Here is a 19,692-nt window from a genome sequence, read left to right as displayed (position 1 = left end):
ATACATTAGATGGACTCTAGGAAAAGAAATTTAAGTCAAACATTTTAAAAACAAGATTTCTGTTTAAGGGAAGTCCTCTCTAAATCCTTTTGTGATTACGCAATCTATTTTATGAGTTTGGATTTTCTTAACAGTAGACATTGCTCTGTACGAATGACAGCTGACTAAGAAAGTTATGGCATTTTTCTAAACAAGGAAACTGGTGCTGGCCAGGCTTGCCTCTGCCCAGGATTTTGCCAGCACTTACTATTCTATAAATAAATGCAAGCATAAAAGGAAAAGAAGTGTTTAGTGAGGCCATATTGTGTCATATTCTCTTGGTAGTTCAGCATGAGTGCACGCCCACAGATTTGCGCTTCTCCTTTGGTTTGGGATCACTGTCTCCCTGTTTTACATGCACCCCTCTTGCTGTCATGCTAAAATCTACTGTGAATCCAACAGAGTAAATAGACATTAAAGAATGTCTACATTGGAGGCACCAAGATAAAAGCTAAGAATAAATGTAAGTCCAGCCGATAGTAGTTACTGCTCAAGAAATCCAGAGAGGATCATGAAAATCTGTGATGCGGTTTTGACAAAATTCACATGGATTTCTAGTCCATTATTTTATTTCTCTGGAGCAGAGGCTCATCTGTTACCATAGCTGAGAGAGCCCTTTTATTCTGTATTCTCTCAGTCCTCAAGAATGGTAAAACAAAACTTCTTAATCTGTGTCTGTTGTGTAGTACCCCCCACCCCCATGTTTTCTTTCCTTTTTTCTTTGCTTGCTTCCTTTCTTCCTTCCTTCTTTTTTTGGAACACTGCCAAGCTAAAATTTGCTCAACCAAGGATGTGTATTTACAATACTGCTGTCACCTGCTTTCCTGACAATGCAGAGAGGATTTTTTTTTTAAATGAAATTTTCTTAATATCCAAAGCTGTTTTAAAGTGTTCTTTGTGTTAATTACAGCTATAAGAGTGTTTCTGTAGTTCTGGGATTTATTAATAATTCTGTAATCACAACATAATTATTTTGAATCTTTGTAGGAATTTCTTTAGAACAAATTTTACTCATTAATTTCATTACAAATATCTCAAGTATTCTTTAGTTGAATCAGCTTGATTAGTCAGCAGTCATTATTGAAGTGGTTTTATATATACTTAATGTATACTTTTTGGCCTGAAAAACTAGAGTTAAGTTTTAAGAGTTTTAAGAGTAATTGCACAATGTCTTTGATAATTTTTTTAGTTGTTTATGAGAAGAAACTTTAATTGTATAGTGTAGCTTTTTTCAAATTTATTTTTTTAGTAGAATGCTTTTTCCAACCAAAATCTTACTTGGAACTCCAATACACAGATGAGATAAAAGACTGCCTGGGTAGGGGGTAGGGGGTGGTGGGGGAGGGATGTAGGGTAGTGGTCTGGAGGGGGCAGAAGTGGTGGTGGTGGAGGGGAGGGTTGGAGTGGTACCATGACTTCCCCTGGTATCAGTTACATAATTACAAAGCATTATCTTTTGATCCCCAGGTGGTGATTCAAATAATTTAAGTAGGGGCGCCTGGGTGGCTCAGTCATTAAGCGTCTGCCTTCGGCTCAGGTCATGATCCCAGGGTCCTGGGATCGAGCCCCACTCGAGATCTCTGCTCAGCGGGAAGCCTGCTTCTCCCTCTCCCACTCCCCCTGCTTGTGTTCCCTCTCTCGCTGTCTCTCTCTCTGTCAAATAAATAAATAAAATCTTTTAAAAAAAAAACCCCAAATAATTTAAGTAGGTATGATTTATACATAAAGGTAACACCGCTAATTCTTAGTTCTTTATTTTACCCCCTTCTTTATGGAGAGATTGCCTAATTCTTTTTCCCTTAAATATTAGGTTTAATTAGTCACAGCAGACTTCAGTGGATAGTTCATTTGTATTAAGCTTTAAAAATAGAATATATTATCCAAATATTTAGTAGCAAAATTTCTATAGAAATATATTGTCGGTTTGACTGAAGGAGCTTTAATCACATGTTGAAAGAGATTTTGCATATGCACATGTGGATGATTGGTCCTTCATGTTAAACCTCATACCCATACATTTCTTTGATATTTGTCTCCTTGACCCATTTGCAGCGAAACTGTTAATTAGAGGTTATTTATGGCCTCATGGGAGCCCGTTAGATACTGGCCTTGGATGTTTTTCCACCTATGGCCAAAGTGCCATCTCTAAATTTGTTTGACTGTATTGAGGTGTATATATCTTAAGCTAAATTCTGATTCCTGACAAAAAGCACACCGAGGCCCTGCAGAGTATCATCAGTCCCACTCTGTGCTATGAGAGACATCAGAGATAATTCCAGTAAAGGTACTCTTGGGTTCAACTTAAGATTTTTTAGAAGACTTAAGTAATCAGACCTTACTTCATGAGACTACTTACTGACTCAAAGTTGAATTCTTGCATCTTATTTATGCTTGGGGCTGAGGCCTTGATGAGTTATGATGAGGTCTGTAGCCATATGGAGCTAGGCCTTCTTTTGGTTTTAATGGTATCCTGATATTTAGATAAAATAATATGAACAGCTTATTTATCAGATGATGCTATATTCTAAAGTTTTGCTCAGTATTTTACATATATTTTCTTTGACCCCTACCATAAACTTGCAGAGGATGTGGTATTACTCTCTTTTTGCAGGTGAGGTAACTATAACCTGTAGAGGTTTAGGAATCACCAAGTTTCTTGGCCAGTAAGTAGAGGAGCTAGAATTTGAACCCCTGGGTCTGACCTCACCAGCCATGTTCTTTGTAAACCGTTATTAACTTACGGTTTTAAGATGACGGAAATGTTTTACCTTAAGATTTTTTTTTTCTTTTTTACTAATGTTAGCATTTTGAGTGTATTTGCAATGTTAATATCTTCTTATAGAAGCAGAAAGGTGTACATATGGAACCAGACATTTTTCAGAGCCAAAAGGAACTGTTATATTTTACTTAAATAAATTGTCCAAAAAAAAAAAAAAGAAAGAAAGAAAAAGGAAAGGGGAGAGAAAAAAACAGTTCTATCTGATGAAATTTTGTTGAATTAAAAAAAAAAACTTTTAGAAGAGCTGAAAACAAAGTTGAATATGTAAGTGGAATTTTATATCTAGGAGAGAATTTTGGTTATCAGGCCTGTCGTCTCATTTCCTTGAAGGAAACTGAGGCTTTGCTCTTCCTTTAAGGAAATCTCATTTGCTGGGAGCCGTGACCACCTCTCCTGACTTCTGTTCCAGTGCTCTTTCTACTCTATTGTGCCAGTGCTCTGAATGGCTGGGGGAATGGGAGTTGGGTTGATGGTGAAGAGATAGATTTGTAGTTTTAGCTGACTTTTTTTTTTTTTTTAAGATTTTATTTATTTATTTGACAAAGATAGAGAGGGAGAGCACAAGCAGGTGGAGCGTCAGGCAGACGGAGAGGGAGAAGCAGGCTTCCCGCTGAGGAAGGAGCCCAATGTAGGGCTCGATCCCAGGACCTTGGGATCATGACCTGAGCCAAAGGCAGCCGTTTAACTGACTGAGCCACCCAGGCGCCCCTAGCTGACTTCTTTTTAAGTGAAAATTACACTTACAAGCTCAGCAGTTCATATAAGTTTCTAGAAGAGGGGAATATTTTTGTTTTCTACCTTTGGGACATTAACTATAAACGGTAGCTCCATGATAACCAAAGGTAAGTTCGCAAGTCGATGCAGCAAAATGACCTGATAAGCAGACCACTGGTTTATTTAGGGTATTGGTGGTAAAAATAGAGTGGATTCCTTTTTACTCATCTGTGATTACTCTGTCCTGGAGTGAAGTAGTACAGCACCCAGGTCTAACTAATCTTAGGAAACCTACATAATTGGAGGGAAACATATAGAGCTGTTAATGTGGAATCAGCTGGCAGGCCCGAGAATGGATGCCATTAGTGACCAGGTTGCTGAAATGAAAGGTTGGGACAGATTAAGTCTGGGTTGATGTAACTGGCTCCCCCAGAATTGGTGGTTCAGGGAAAATTGAAGTTTGCTGTTAGTATTTTATTTTCATATGTGTTTGAGGAGATACCTAATATTCTGTGCCGAAGGAGAGCCCATTTATTATCATTTCTAAAAATGCTTTATTTCTATTGTAAAAACAAATAATAAAGTTCTAGAGACAAGGACTGTGCTAAGCTCTGGGAGTCCAAGATGGAGAAGATACTCTCCATGGCCTCAAAGAAATGCATATTCCAGTAGTGGGAAAGATTTATACATCAAGAAGTACAAGAAAATGTGGCTCTTGTTTAATCATAGGGGTACTATTACCCCAATATTACTGTTGTGGAATTCTCTTGGGAACTTGTCAAAGCAGTGGTTAGGTAATGAATGTTCCTCATTTGGGTGGGACCCTTTCAGTATTAATGCAACCATGGATTACTGCACTGTGACTGTTAACTCAATAACAGAGGCTGACTGAGTGCCTCCTGTGTGAGAAGACTGGGCTAGGTGCTGGGACACACCAGGCCAGTGACGTACAGGTCTGCCCTTGGTGAGCCTGGAACCCAGGAGGTGAGACAGACCAACAGGTGCTGAAGAGAGTCATGGAGTGCAGTGACAGCACAGCATGAGGAGAGCAGTGTAGAAGGCACTTTGGTACTGGGCATGGGGCAGAATGAAGCAGGGTCAGTGGGTGTATACTGGTGAGTGAACCTGCAGAGGTAGGGAAGGTAACATTTGACATGGGACGTACAAGGATGGTTAAGATTTTTTCCAGTAGAAACACATCAGATGCACAGGGGACAATAAGAGAATGGTAAATGTGACCAGAGATTGGGAAGTACAGCACTGCCCAAGATGGGGCTGAGAAAGCATTGTGGGAACCTATTGTGAAGGGATTTGGGTGCGATTCAAAAGGAATAAAGAAATGATCATGTTTTCAAGCTGGCTAATGACATGGTATCTCTACTTCAGAAAGATAGAAAACTAGTTTGGAGAAGGTTATCATCTTCCAAACAGGAGATGATGAGGCCTTGAAGAAGCCCAGAAAGGAGACATGAGACACCCTACAAAAAGAGTTAAAATAAGAACAAAGGATTGGAGGCATTGAAGACCACTCAGGATTCTGTCTGGGGTGACTAAGTGGGTGGTCAGCTCTGAAGGGGAAGCAGGGCAGGAAGTGATGAGCTTATTTTTAGGCACAACAAGAAGTTGGAGACCCTACCTTTTTGCAAGGCTTCAGTATGAAGATAACTAGCAAATAGCTGGAGATAGAGATCTTGGTATAGTTGAGAGGTCAGATGTTTCGAATTAGATAGAGATCTATAAAGCAGCTTATAAGAGGTAATTGAAGCCCTAGGACTGAGTACATTACTGAGAAGAAGGAAGAGTGAGATGTGAAATTGGTAGAAACAAGTGCTTGGGAATAGCCAAAACAAGGTAAGATGTGGGAGGAAGTTGAAGGTATCGCTTAGGTCAGTGGTTCTCAAACTTCCGGCCTGCTTAGCATCAGCGCATTGCTGGCTCTCGACCCCAGTTTCTGATTCAGAGCATGTGTATTTCTCACAAGTTTTCAGGTAGTGCTCATGCTGCTGGTCCAGACTTAAACTTTGAGAACTCCTGGCTTAGAGTTTGAAAAGGTTAATCATGGGCGGCAGGCCAGAGAGGGAGGCTAGGAGAATCCAGGAAGGGACTGAAGGACTCTGAGAATAAATACAGTGGTGCCAGGGCAGGGTTACAAATGAAGACAGCGCAGGTTCACTGGCTATGAAACTTGGGATAAGTCAAAGGACAGAATCTTGAGTTCAGAGAGAATTCCAGATTTTAAAAAGCTTTGGAACTGGAGCTTTCAGGTAATGTCTATTGCATGGCCCAGAGCAAGCCTTTTCAAAGTATTGGTCTTCCAAGAGATACAGAGCTTGTATCTGAATATAGTTCAGTGTACTACTTCCTGATTTGAGAAAGTCTTGTTGTCCTTCTCCCCTAAAAAAAAAAAAAAAAAAGGTCAAAGTTGTGTATAGTCATGTAGCTGGGTATAGTCACATAGTTGATTTGCATTCTGGCACAAGCTCAGTTCATAGACTGGCTCCGTTCACAGACCTGAACAGGTGCACAGACCACACTTGGAGTGTCACTGGCCTAGAGTATGGACTCTGGGGTGGGGTATTAGTTAGAGGTCCCTGAGGATGAAGGATGTTGGGAAAGTGAGTCCAGGATATTTTTTGGACGGTGAGAAGAGTTCTTCAGAAATACAAAAAATAATTTTTTTTTTAAGATTTTATTTATTTGAGAGAGAGTGAGCAAGAGAGAAAGCACAAACTGGGGGAGAGGCAGTGGGAAAGGGAGAAGCAGATTCCCTGCTGAGTGGGGAGCCTGACGTGGGGCTCGATCCCAGGACCCCGGGATCATGACCTGAACCAAAGGCAGATGCTTAACTGACTGAGCCACCCGGGCGCCCCCAAAAAAGAATTTCTGGACACTGATTGGTGATCACAGGACCAGAATGGGAAGAGGACAGGAGAGCCACATGGCCTAGGATCAGAGACTAAGGCCTACTGAATGATGGTCTCAAGCTACAGTTGGGAGCAAGGATGATAAGTGTGTCATCCTATCTAGTCCTTAGGTGGGATGAGGGATTGTGAGAAGGGATGATCTTCACTCAACAGGGACACTAGTGATAACCTTACTGGTCTGTGTTCTGTAATCTTTTTGAGCAGATTATGTGTGGGCATTTTTTTTTCTTTTCAAATTTTTATTTAAATTCTTTAGTTAACATGTAGTATAATATTGATTTCAGGAGTAGAATTTAGTGATTCATCACTTACATATAACATCCAGTGCTCATCATAACAAGTGCCCTCCTCCTTAAGACCCATCACCCATTTAGCCCATCCCCTACCCACCTCCCTCCATCAACCCTCAGCTTGTTCTCTATCATTAAGAGTCTTTTATGGTTTGTTTCCCTCTTTGTTTCACACCCCTCCGCCCAATCCCATATGTTCATCTGTTTTGTTGTTGTTGTTTCTAAGTTTTATTTACCTGAGAGAGAGGGTGTGAGTGAGCAGGGGTTGTTGGGAGAGAATCCCAAGCAGATTCCCCGCCCAGCGAGGAGCCTGACATGGGGCTCGATCTTAAGACCTCAAGATCATGACTTGAGCCAAAATCCAGAGTTGGATGCTCAACTCACTGTATCACCCAGGTGCTCCTCATGTGTTTTCTTAAATTCCACATATGAATGAAATCATATGGTATTTGTCTTACTTTGACTTATAATACACTGTGGCTCCATCCACATCATTGCAAATGGCAAGATTTCATTCTTTTTGATGGCTGACTAGTATTCCGTGTGTGTGTGTGTGTGTGTGTGTAAGTGTGTAAATAGGCATTTTTAAGCCTTGTTTCCACAGAGGCTGCTCAAGAACAAAATTTCTCTTGGTTAATGGGTATAATCAAGCAGTGCACTGACAGGCAGAGGCATTCTTAGGGTCCCTTTTACTAGATGAGGGAGAAATTGGGAACTGAAAACACGGAGGACACACTGGCTAAGCCATTGTTAGGGCAAAACTTTCTTGTGAGAAGCATACATTAGACCATTTAAATATTTTTTTTTATTTTCTGTGGTAACTATTTCCATAAGCTAACCTCAATTATTTAAGTCTAAGCATCTTTCCATAAATGTATGATGAATCCTACCTCATCTGTTTGGTAATCGCATGAAAATTTTAATTATGATTTCCTGAAGCATCTTTACCTAGTAAATAAAAACATTTCCATAGGAAAATAAAATTTGTTCTCTTATGTAACATTCTTCCCCTATTTAATATCCAACTTAATACCCGTCATCAAAGACTAGAGGGGCTGTTGAAGGAGGGCCTCAAGCTACAGGAAGGGGCAGTAGAGAAAGGAGGCAGAGGAAAACAGTGGTTGAGAGCACGGGCTCTGGGCAAACCCAGAGTCCTGTGATGGCATTACCCCTTCCAGACTCTGACCTTGGCCACGTTAGTGAGTCTGAGGCCTTGGTTTCCTCATGTTCAAAAACAGGATAACAGTATTTTGTGAAGTTGTTAGGATAAATGAGCTTTCTTATAGTAGTAAGTTAGGGTCTACTACATAATAAGCATGCCATCATTTTAACTGTTGTTATCATTAATATTATATTGTTATTAAGGGAAAGCCTAGTCCTTGAAGTTGTTATCATTAATATTATATTGTTATTAAGGGAAAGTCTGTATTGGCATCTCCTTTATCTTAGTTCAAGAAGTTATCTGACCTTGAGTAAGCCATTTGGTATCTCTGTGTGGCCTTCTCATCAGTAAATTGGAGTGGTACCAACTACCACAGGGGTCATCGTGAAAAATAAATGATTTACGTATATAACGTGTTCGGTGTAGACCTGTGACATAGTCTTTGCCAGCAAATGTTTGCCTTTTTTTCCTGCTTTTAAGCTTTAGGTTTCTTTGCTTTCTAGTCAGGCCTTGAAAAGAGCATAGACCAGGCTGTGGAAGAGTGGAACATTGAGAAGGCTGAGGAACTCAGCAACCAGCTAGCTACTCGAGAGGTGAGTCAACTGTAGTATTTCCAAGTTTTCTAAAATGAATGTACATTCTTTTTGTGACCATGAGTTAAGTTTGGTATTCAAATATTTGATCTTAGCTTTATTTGTTTGTTTGTTTTTTAAGTAGGCTCCATGCCCAGTGTGGAGCCCAGTGTGGGGCTTGAACCTCACCACCCTGAGATCAAGACCTGAGCTGAGATCAAGAGTCGGATGCTTAACCGACTGAGCCACCCAGGCGCCCCTCAAATATTAGCTCTTAGATTTTCCTTTCTGCCCATTTTCTTCCCTCTCATGCTGCCATTTATTTTGAAGTGCTGGGTTTTATTTTTGTCTTTAATGTTTTTAAATTATTCTGGTCTAAAACTTACGGTGGAAATAATCCATGATTGATATTCAACCCTAGATTTCACCTAGTTCAGAGAGTTTTTTTGCCAGTTATGATTAAAAGACCAGCTTTCTTTTTCTGTTTGCATCTTTAATTCGGTTTAACTCTCCCTGAAGGCAGCTGTGTGTTCTAATGTCACATCTCAAGGTTTTCCTTGCCCTCCCTTCCCCACATGCTTTCTTACTGCATATTCTAAACTTTTCCCTCAGCCCTAAATAATGTTCAGCTTTTTAAAACTTATAGTCTACAATATAAAACTAATAGATACATTGAATATTCTTTTTCCAAGTACACAAGTCTTTCAGAAGATTCTGACTTGCACCTTTTGGGGGGGGGGTGGATATTTCTCCCATTGCTGCTGGGTGTCACTAGGCAAAGTCACACGTAGAATAAAGAGCTCATATCGGCATTGTTGTGTTGTTGTTGTTCTTGTGTTTTGTGATTCCTTTTTGTCCGTTTTAGGGAACAAGTTCTACCATAGCTTTCTTAGTGTATCCCTATGTTCTTCACCTTACTCTTAAACTAGACTCCCCGGGGTTTAATTACATGGAGACACTGTCAGTCATCTGTGTAAACAGCTGGCCACGTGCCGTGTTCTTTCTTACTCACTTGCAGGTGAGCTTTTGTTTTAAACTGAGACTAGTGACGAACTTAACTATTTCAGTATATTCTTCTGTGGAAGCACCATTTTGCTCTTCATCTACCGATGACAAAAAAATCCACTATTGATTGCTGTTTGTTGGTTTGTTTCCTATTTTTGGGTGCTGTCCATAAGTATCTTGGGAGGTGTATGTTTTTATGTAGGGAAATCAGCAAGTCCAGAAGTGAGGCTTCGGGATTCAGAAGTTATCTTTTTTCCCACAAGCCTTTAAGGTCAGTTGTCACAGTAAATACTTCTGTTTGTAACATGTCTGTGTATGTGTACTTATTTATTAAATGGCTAATCTACAGGAAATTATGAAGCTTGGAGCTTAAGTTTGGGCCTTAGGCAAGAAGCAGCACAAACGGCAGTTTCAAAAAGTGACATTAAAAAACAATTAATGTTTACTTTTTTCTTGTAAGATTCATTCTTCCCTTCCCAGCTTATGATATTTCTTATGCTTTAAGTTTGACATTTGTTCTCTTTCATCTTTAAAGTAGCCATATTTTGATTTTATTGATTATAACATTCATTGGATATAATAGCATTTTATCACTCTGTTTTCAAATAGAATGATTTAGGTGTTACATTTTTTTAAAGATTTATTTGGTGAGAAAGAGAGCACACGTGCGCATAGGTGTGCAAGCGCGGCACGGGGGAGCCGGGGGAGAGGGAGAGGGAGAGAGAATCTTAAGCAGATTCTGCAGAGTCCCACGTGGGGCTTGATCTCATGACCTTAAGATCATGACCTGAGTCAAAACCAAGTTGGACACTTAATGACTGTGCCACTCAGGCACCCCTAATATTACATTTTAATAAAATGAATTTGATAGTATGTTGAATGGTACCACAACCTCGATAGGATTTAAGTATCGGTTGGCAGTTATTATAGTGGCTTCTTTAGCTTGGTATTTACCTGGCACTTATCTCTACAATAATCAGCTTTGTGTTAAAGACCAGCTTTAAAATTCTCTTCAACAGGGCGCCTGGGTGGCTCAGTTGGTTAAGCGACTGCCTTCGGCTCAGGTCATGATCCTGGAGTCCCAGGATCGAGTCCCACATCGGGCTCCCTGCTCAGCAGGGGGTCTGCTTCTCCCTCTGCCCTCTTCCCTCTCATGCTCTCTGTCTCTCATTCTCTCTCTCTCAAATAAATAAATAAAATCTTTAAAAAAAAAAAATTCTCTTCAACAGTAGAGCACTTAATGTTTATTGGTACTATTTTGGTACCTGGAACTTACTTTTCCATAGAACTGTTGTTAGAGGTAGTGGTTAAGTTTCTTGGGTAACCTCCAAGTATACACAGTATAGCAAATTATATCAGTATATCTCATCTTCAAATTTTGGGGAGTTGACCCTGAAATGTCAGAGAAGGGTGGGGAGGGACATGCTTTGGAGCTGGAAGAGAGTCCATTGAGTAAAGTAGATATGGCTGCAAGGATGGGGAGGGGTGGGCACATAGGACATATGATGGAGGTAGCGGCTGAAGGGATAAGTGGGCTTTCAGAATCTGAAAGGTGCATAGGGCAGCAACAGCAGTCATTAGTTTTGGTCACATCTAAATAGGCAGGTGTGGAAGCTTTTGGCAGCTTTCTTGAATATCCACCTCATTTGGATCAGAAGCAAAACTTTCTGGAGAACCGGTCCTTAAATGTACCACTTAGGTCCATGTTGTGCCACATATTTGAGCAGGTGTCTCTTGAATTCCTTTAAAAATTGTGGGTATTTGTGACTGTTTGCTCTCCAGTAAATGCTGTACCATTAGCATGTGGCTGATCTCTGAGATGACTGTATAGTCCAGGAAAGCGAAGGATAGAAGCATAATAAAACCAGCAGGGCCTTAGGGTTTGGCTTCCTGATTGTTTTCAGTAACACTGTAGACTTCTTTGTCTTTACTTCTCCCTCAAGGATCATGGGACTCCACAAACTGATGTTCCCATGTCATTGTTTATCCATTCTTCCTTTTGGAAGACCTGAGAGTTGTGTATTTTGTAATCTCTACCATATAACAAGGTGACTATGATTCAGCCAGAGGCTCCAGGTCAGTAAGTTTTCTCAGACGTTGGTTTAGTAACAAGAAAGAATAATGCAAGGCTTAGTCTGCAGCATTAAAATGTGGGCTCCACATGACCCATCCATGGCTGGCTGTTTTTCCTTTTGTCTTTTTCTGTTGATTAGCACCCCCATCTGAGGCAAGGGGAATTCGGAGAGAAGCATTTACTTTACTGCAGACTCTGTGTGTTTTCTAGGTAAAGTTAGTAATGCTGAAATTTTAAGAGTTGCATACATTTGATTTAAAAAAAAAGTTTTATTTTGAAATAATTTTAGACTTTCAGAAAGTTGCAAAGATTTTCTGTTTACCTTCACCTAGGTGCCCACGATGTTAACATTTAACATTTACTTTGCCATTCATTCTAATTTATATACCTCATTTGGAGTTGCCACATGTCTCACTGATTTCCTTTAAAGCAGAAAGAAGAGTTTCTTTTTCCAGGTCTAAGACATTGCATTTTGTTGTCAAGTCTCTTTATTCTTCTTTAATCTGGAAAGTTCTTCAGTCTGTCTTTATTTCTCAGCACGTTAGCGTTTTTGAGGAGTAAAGGCTAGTTATTTTGTAGGATGTCCTTCAGTTTTGGTTTGTCTGCTATTTCGTCATGTATTTTTGGCAGGAATATCACAAAAATGATGCTGTGTCCTTCTCAATGCAAGATATCAGGAGGCACATGATTTCTGTTCTTCCCATTTATTAATGATGTTACTTTTGAGTTTTTGGTTTAAGGCAATGTCCCCAGGTTTCTCCACACTATTATAATGTTACTGTTTTCCCGTATGTAATTAATAAGTATCTCATGGAGAGATGGGAGATAATTTGAGACTATGTAAATATTCTCTCTGTCGTTATACTTTACCCACTAGTTTTAGCATCCACTGCTGATTCTTTTACTGTTTGCGACAGTTCTTATTGTGGTGGTTGCCAAACTAGATTTGTAAAATATTATTTAATTGTACTTTTCATCTTTACCTGGCAAACCAGACCTAAAATTTGTCTTAAATGAGATATTGGATTATATAATCTTTTATGTATATGTTAAATCTTGCAGTAAAACCTGGACAGTTGAGAATTGGATATAGTTTTTTAAAATGATGCACTGGGAGGGGATGGGGTCATTGTGGCCTTGTGCTCACCAGCAGTTGTATGTAACTCCATCCTTACCTGCTTCATCAGGAATCACTCATGAGCTTTCCTTCCTCTGCCATTGGAAGCTGCATGTCAGAATGTACAGAAGTAGCTCCTTACCAGCCTCAGAGATGTGTGTTTTCTTTGAGGATATTAGGTTTCTTTTTTTATGTTTTGTTACACTGCTGTTGTAGAAATGTGAATTGCATGGCACTGACTAGGTATTTTCCATTTTAAAGAGTGTTATTTCCTATTACCTTTATGATGAATGAGATTGCTTCATCTATCTGGATTATCTTTCCATCTATTGCAGTAACCTTTCTGATTACTAATTTAATTAAGTAGGCAACACTTAGGTTGAATGTCACATTTTGGAAAGAGAATTTTTCTCTAGGCATCTTCACGTTAGTCCGCTGTAGATAAATGAAACCCCCTTGGTTTGGCATTACCTTTATGATGAATGAGATTGCTTCAGAAATAAAGGATATTTTCATCACTTGCAAGGATAGTAAACATTTTTCTCAAGTTTTTTTTTTTTTTTTTTTTTTTTTTTTACTTCCGTACGAATATAATGCCTGATTGTAGTAAAATAAATTAAACTTATTTAGTGTGGGGTTAAAGAACTCTGATTAAAAGAAAAAATAAAATGTATTCTATCCTTTTCCTTGTATAAATGGCAAAACATCCGGAAAGTGTTTGCTGTTCAGACACAGACTTTGGAAAGATACTGATGCCGTGTTCATTAAACACCCGTGAAGAATAACTAAAGTAATCAAGATGGAATTCTTGAATAAATAGTTTAGTTTGAGATTTAATTTTTCGTATTTATCCCCTTGGTGCCAATCACCATGGATATGAGAGATGAGATTTTGAGAAGTAAGTAATTGTGAGTTTGGGGCAGAAACCCTTTATGAATTAACTGTATACGTGCCTGGTAGGTGTCCTTTTGGAAATCAGGTATATTGGTTTTTAATCAGTTCTGTTTTCTTTTTTCAAGAAGCAGTGACTGGGACCTGCTGATAAAGCCTTTGCTCAGAGGCACAGATCCCAGAGTTCTTAAAGCCTTTTCCAACCATAATAAGTGAAACTAATTTTTGATGTTTAACATTTATAAGCCTGTGAAACCAATAGGGCAGCATCAGTATTGAAAAAAATGAAGCCAAAAGTAGAACCATGCCTGCGAATGAGCCTTGAAAATAGTTCCTCAAAAAACAAAAACAAAAACAGTGGTATGCTGTTTGTCCATGCACTATCGTTGTGGCATAGCAAATACACATTTTTCCAGAGCCACATTCCCTTAAGTTAATGATCACATCTAGGATATATATTTTCTGGTTTGAGGGAACAGATCAAATTCATATGTTTGAAGCCTAGATTCTGCTAACATCTTTGGTTTTTGCCATGTAGTAACGTAGTCGCCTTGGGACTGTCCCTCCTGTTGATTAAATACTTCTTTGTCGTTAACAATCTTGGAGGAGAGAGAGTGGAAAAATATACTTGGGTTTGTGTCATATTGATGAAACTGTTCTAATTAAAAAAAAAAAAGTTGTTTTTGAAAAAATATATCAGTTTTACATACACACAAAGTATCTGAGCATATTTGTGGCTTGTTAACCTAAGGCCTGAATTGGAAGTACATTCCATTCATTGGTAGTGATCCTTAAAAACTCCATCCTTTGGTACTGGTCTTTTCTGACACATTATCGTTTTTATAATCCAGATTATACCAATTAATAGAAGTCAGCAGAAGCATGTTTTAAAATTAAGTGCTAAAAGCCTAAATTTAATTAAGTAGGCAACACTTAGGTTGAATGTCACATTTTGGAAAGAGAATTTTTCTCTAGGCATCTTCACGTTAGTCCGCTGTAGATAAATGAAACCCCCTTGGTTTGGCAGCAGTTGAGTTTCTACAACATGGAATGAATCACATCTACATTAACTAGATATATTGCTCAGGTTGATTTCAGTTCTAACTGTACAGTGTCAGAGTAGAAATGAATGGGAAAGAGAGGTTGCCTGTGAATTTTGTTTGAACTTTGTATAGCTAAAAGCCCTTAAAAATTATTTTTTCTGTAAATGACTCTAGTAGGATGGTCTTTGGCAGCACCAACTAAACTTCATTCTTTGAAAACATCAGTACTTCATGTTGTAACATGATAATTATTTTGTGTAACCTAGAAAGAGCATTCATTACATTGGCAGTATGAATTAAACTGAGAAATAAATTTTAATTTTGTTAAATTAAATAAGACGACTTAAATTTTCGGATTCTGAAACATAGGTAAAGTTAATAATGGTGAAATGTGGATAGTTTGTTAATATTTAAATAACAAAGGTGGGAATGGCCTTTTTAAAAAAACTAATGTTTGAATTGATTGAGTTGTGTTCTTCCCTAGGTAAATAAATGAAATGCTGTCTAATTTGGAGAGATTATTAATTTGTAGCCTAAGCTCTGTTTCTAGAGCAGTTTCCTAAAAAATCTGAAGGCGTTCTCATTGAAGAGGGGCAAATATACATTGGAAGAGATAGTTGCTGCATTTTAGGTTCACATCTAAGAAGTGGTCCTTTCTCAGAAATGCCGTGAGTGCTCCCGCACTTGCTCTCGCATTCAGAATTTTTCCAGTGCACTGCATTGTTCGGCTTTGGTTTCTCTGAGAGGACTCTGGCTACAATTCACTCTTTTCATTTTGGGTTTTAGTTTTATGTTGATATACATGTGGTGCTGTCTTAATGGAATAAGAGCTTGAGTCACCCCCCCCCCCCCCGATAATACAATTTTGGCAGATTTACCGTCAGAGTACCTGGAACATTATCATGTGTAGGGTTCAGAATTGATATATTTGTTTAAATTTTTGAAATAGAGATTCTGTCAAACTTGATAAGTTTAAAGTTAGTTTCGTCAGTGCTATTTTGAAAGCTCTAATATGTTTGCATTACATACCAAAAAAAAAAAAAAGATGAATTGAAAGACATATTACAATGAAGCAAATCTTGTCATTCTGAGCTCTTTTATTCTGTAATCCAGAGAGCAAAATTATTTTCTTTTCATTTTCATGAATACTTTTTTTGGGGTAGAAATATCTTAACAACCACGTTTACAAAGGTAAAACAGTTCATTCAGATGTGAAACTGAATGTATATTCCAATTAGCTATTACAAGAATTTATCATTGGAACGTGTGACTCTAAGAAGGATGGCAGGTACATTGTTTTCTTAATTATTGCAATCTCTTGCCACTGAAGATTGGGTGTACAAAATAAAATGCGTTAAATTACATATATATATAGAGAGACTCTAAAATGTCCATTTCAACATTTCATTTTTATGGGAAGGATATTATTTTTGTTGCTAGTACCAGGGGGTGTAGGTGGAGAATACATTATTTCATACAAAGTCATCTAATGCCTGCAAAATATTTTTTATGTCTTTGAAATGTTACTGCTCTGCCTTCTGTCCCTTACTTTTTCTTTTGGGTTGGTTGGTTGGTTGGTTTTCTCTTTCCAGTTAGACAGGAGAGTTTAGGACCAGTTTCTTTGTGGTGTATTTCACTGATTCGCAGCGGAAAGGACTCTAGGACACCGAGGAGAGCAAAGCCCTCCCTCCCTGAGCAGCCTTCTGCAGCAGCAGCGTGCTCGGCCACCTGGGCAAGTTGGGCCTTCTCTGCTGTGGGGGGCTGTTTGTTAAGGATCATCTAGAACTGACTGACTTTCATTAACTTCGGTCATTTCTCAGTGGTTTTTTAATTTAAACGTTCTTCTGTGTATCATTGTGTACTCTGAGGGTAGTCCGGGGGGCTTTTAAACGGTGGTTTTAATTCTTTGAAGCCTTGTTCTTCTTAGTTCTTAGAAGTAATTTCAGGAATTTCATATAGATGAACCGTTAGCAGAGTGTATGGGTAATAAGCTGTGTCTATCCAGGTAAGGGAAGGTCTAGCTATTTGAATTCCTTTACATTGAGTTTAAAGATATATTCATTCCCATAAAAAATTGTGTATAGCCTTGAAGTTGGAGCATGTTAACATGAGAAAAATAAAAATGGGGCCGAGTGGTGGGTTTTCCTCTCAGGTTTTAGGTGTGCCTACTTAGATCTCCTTGCTTTGAGGATGTCTTCTTTTAACCTTTTCAGTATGATTGGGTGATCACCTAGAATGGTGTTCCTTATGCTCTCTTTTAATTATGTTTATCTGTGCTTTTAACAAACCTTAAGAAAAGATTTCAGATGTTACAAGTCTAATTAAAGAGACAGACAAAGCACAGTTTATACTGTAGATTTTTTCTACAGTTCAATTAATCAGCATGTTTTCTCTTTTAATTAAAACCATTTTAGTAAATTAAAGCCCACAGCAAAACACATATATAATTTGTTTGTAATTAGCTCTTAATTGGTGGTAGTTGAAGCTTAGCACCCTTGGTTTCTTTCTTCATGATTGCCATTTTATTAGCAGCCAGTCATTAATTAATCTTTTTCTAATTAGCTTATAAAACTGTTGATGGCACATTATTGTAAATGTGATTTTAAGTTCAAAGCTTGTTAATAAGCTTTCTTACTTAGAAGAACAGAGATAAAGAAATTGCTGAAAACAGTACTACAGTTCTTTAAAAAAAACTGTCTTTCTTATGGGGACTGTGTAAAGCATCTAACAGCTTATGGTTAATTTTTTAATGCTTTTTTCCCCTTATGAATGGGATAAGTTGCTTGAATATAAATGTCTATATCCAGGAGTAATTTCAACAGTATAACATCTTTTCGCCCTCCTTTGGATTACTGTAATCTACATATGATTTGAAGCCTTAATAGTCCTCATTAAAACAGGTGTGATATAAACTATTTCAGTGTGAAATCAAAGTTGAGTATAGGAATCAAAGTATATCTTCTTACACCTCATGGACCAAACACAGATTATTTTTCTAAATTGCAGGGTGTATCATATATGAGTGTCTATATGTATACACACACACAATATATGTATGATATGGGTATATATAAATATCTCTGTGATGTGTTTGAAAAACAGGATTTGTTGGGGTATGCTTTGAAGTATAAAAACTACTTGGCTTTAACTCCTAGACAGTTGAGGTATAAAAATAAGTAATAGGTGTTTGTACAGTTGTACACACACAGATAGATGGAGCACACGAATGTGTAAACCTGTGAATGCACATTTTAAGGTGACAGGGAAATTAGTCTGTTTCTATAACAGAAAATGACTTGACGTAGAAGTTGACCGGAGAGAGCATGGCCCGTTTGCCGTCAGCACAGCTTTGGCATCTCAGGTGTGACCATGGACAGGACCCAGTCCCAATGCAGACACCCCACATTTACTACAGCACGTCACCACATGACATTGGGGTTTGAGTGAAACATTAGCCACGTCATATTCTTGATTGAAATATACTACTAATTTCATAAAACTCCCTAGCTGCATGTGTTCTGAGCTATTTATCAATATTAGTGCAGAGTTTTGGAAGTTCTAAACACAAAGCGTCATCAGTCATTGGAAGAGTTTTTTCTTATTTGCTTTTTGAACTTTCCATGTTATTTCAACTTTGGCTGTTTCTGTGCTTGTTTTTAGAAGGCGTTTTATGATGCCATGCGAGAGACACTAGAAAGGGATAGCTGACAAGGAAAAAATTAAAAATTGGATAAAAAGTAAATGAATAATGTCATATTACCAAAAAGATGAGAGGCTAATTTGTGCCGACTTTTTGCTAATTTTGTTCAAGCCTCAAAATGAGGAGCTGTCACCCGTTCTGTGTAGCACCGATGACAGTGCCAATGATCCATGAAATAAGCTGCCGCTGGCTTTGTTCTGATAAGAATGAACAAATCTGCACAATGTTCGGCTCCCAGAATCTCATTTTCATACTTGCATGCAGGCTAAAAGAAATAAGCTGTTTGCAGGCTTGATTAATCAGACATTGGAGGGGTTTTTGTCTCTTTGATCTCTTTCGTCTCCTAGGTAACTTGCTTGACATTAATGTTGAGCTTGAGTAAAGACAATCAGGAATTGTCGACCAAACTGATATAAAAATTAAAGACCTTAACACTTTAAGTACTCCAGTAATGGTTCCGCTTTACTTCAGAAAACATCTGTTTTCATTTAATTAAAGAACAAAAGAGAATGGCATAAATATTTTTCATAGAGACCTATTATTCCGTAAAAAGTTAAAGTATGATAATTGGTATTTTTAAATAAGTGCCTTGAAAGTGTTCAGAAGGGAAGAAAACTTCATAAATCTGTTACAAGCTAGTAATTTGGAGATGAGTAAAATATTTTATGACATGGGTAAGAAGTGTACAGTTACGCTAGATTAAGCTGTTTGAATCAGATGCTTCAAATGATTATCGGCAAACTTTAGAATGGCGCAGGTTTAGCAAGAAAAACCACCTTTATTGTGAAAGTTTGTCTTTTAGAAATCTCTACTATGTTACAAGATGCGCCATTATATCTGTTTTACAACCCAATATGATTTACACAGGCTAAACCTGTAAAATTGAAAGGAATTAAAAAAATGTCGCCGTGCATTTGCTTGAGGTTATGCAGACGCTTTTACAAATCTTCCAAGTGGCTGTAAAGATGAATGCCCCAAGGGTCCAGCCAGGGCCCTGCTTTTCCAACCAGCTAAAGCCCTTATCTTAAATCCAAGCAAAGTACCATTAATCTTTTTGAAAGACCTTTTATGGCTTTTAATATATCCCAAATTAGAACATTTTACACCCTTGGTTCCTGAAATATGGTGATAAAAAGCCTTTAGAGCTTAATTTTCCTTACCGCTTGCTCTGACCAATTTGCAGTTCTTTGTGATAATGTTTAGACACCTTAATTAAAATGCAGCAAAATATTGGATGTTCTATATGGAAAATGCTGATACTTTGGCTACACATACAAGAAATTCTGTATATATTTTTATTCATTTTAAACATTTTCTTTCCACATTGTGTTGCTGTAGTTATCTGATGACCTGAAACATTTTTTTTTTTTTTTTAAATATGA

The 19,692-nt window shown here is 38.1% G+C and overlaps 1 protein-coding gene across 1 annotated transcript in view; it reads left to right on the top strand.

The window, feature by feature from the left end:
- The window catches only part of FAM204A (family with sequence similarity 204 member A), a 33,254-nt gene that overhangs the window by 9,131 nt on the left and 4,431 nt on the right, over nucleotides 1-19,692 (top strand). The window contains exon 6 of the mRNA XM_035030003.1: nucleotides 8,412-8,501. Coding sequence (XP_034885894.1) covers nucleotides 8,412-8,501 — 90 coding nt within the window. The remainder of the gene's footprint in view (nucleotides 1-8,411; nucleotides 8,502-19,692) is intronic.

This window comes from Mirounga leonina, unplaced genomic scaffold (assembly GCF_011800145.1).
Source record: "Mirounga leonina isolate KUSES-001 unplaced genomic scaffold, KU_Mleo_1.0 Mir_114, whole genome shotgun sequence".
Taxonomy (NCBI): domain Eukaryota; kingdom Metazoa; phylum Chordata; class Mammalia; order Carnivora; family Phocidae; genus Mirounga; species Mirounga leonina.
The sequence above is the reverse complement of the archived record's forward strand: the minus strand, read 5'-3'. Positions and strand labels throughout refer to the sequence as shown.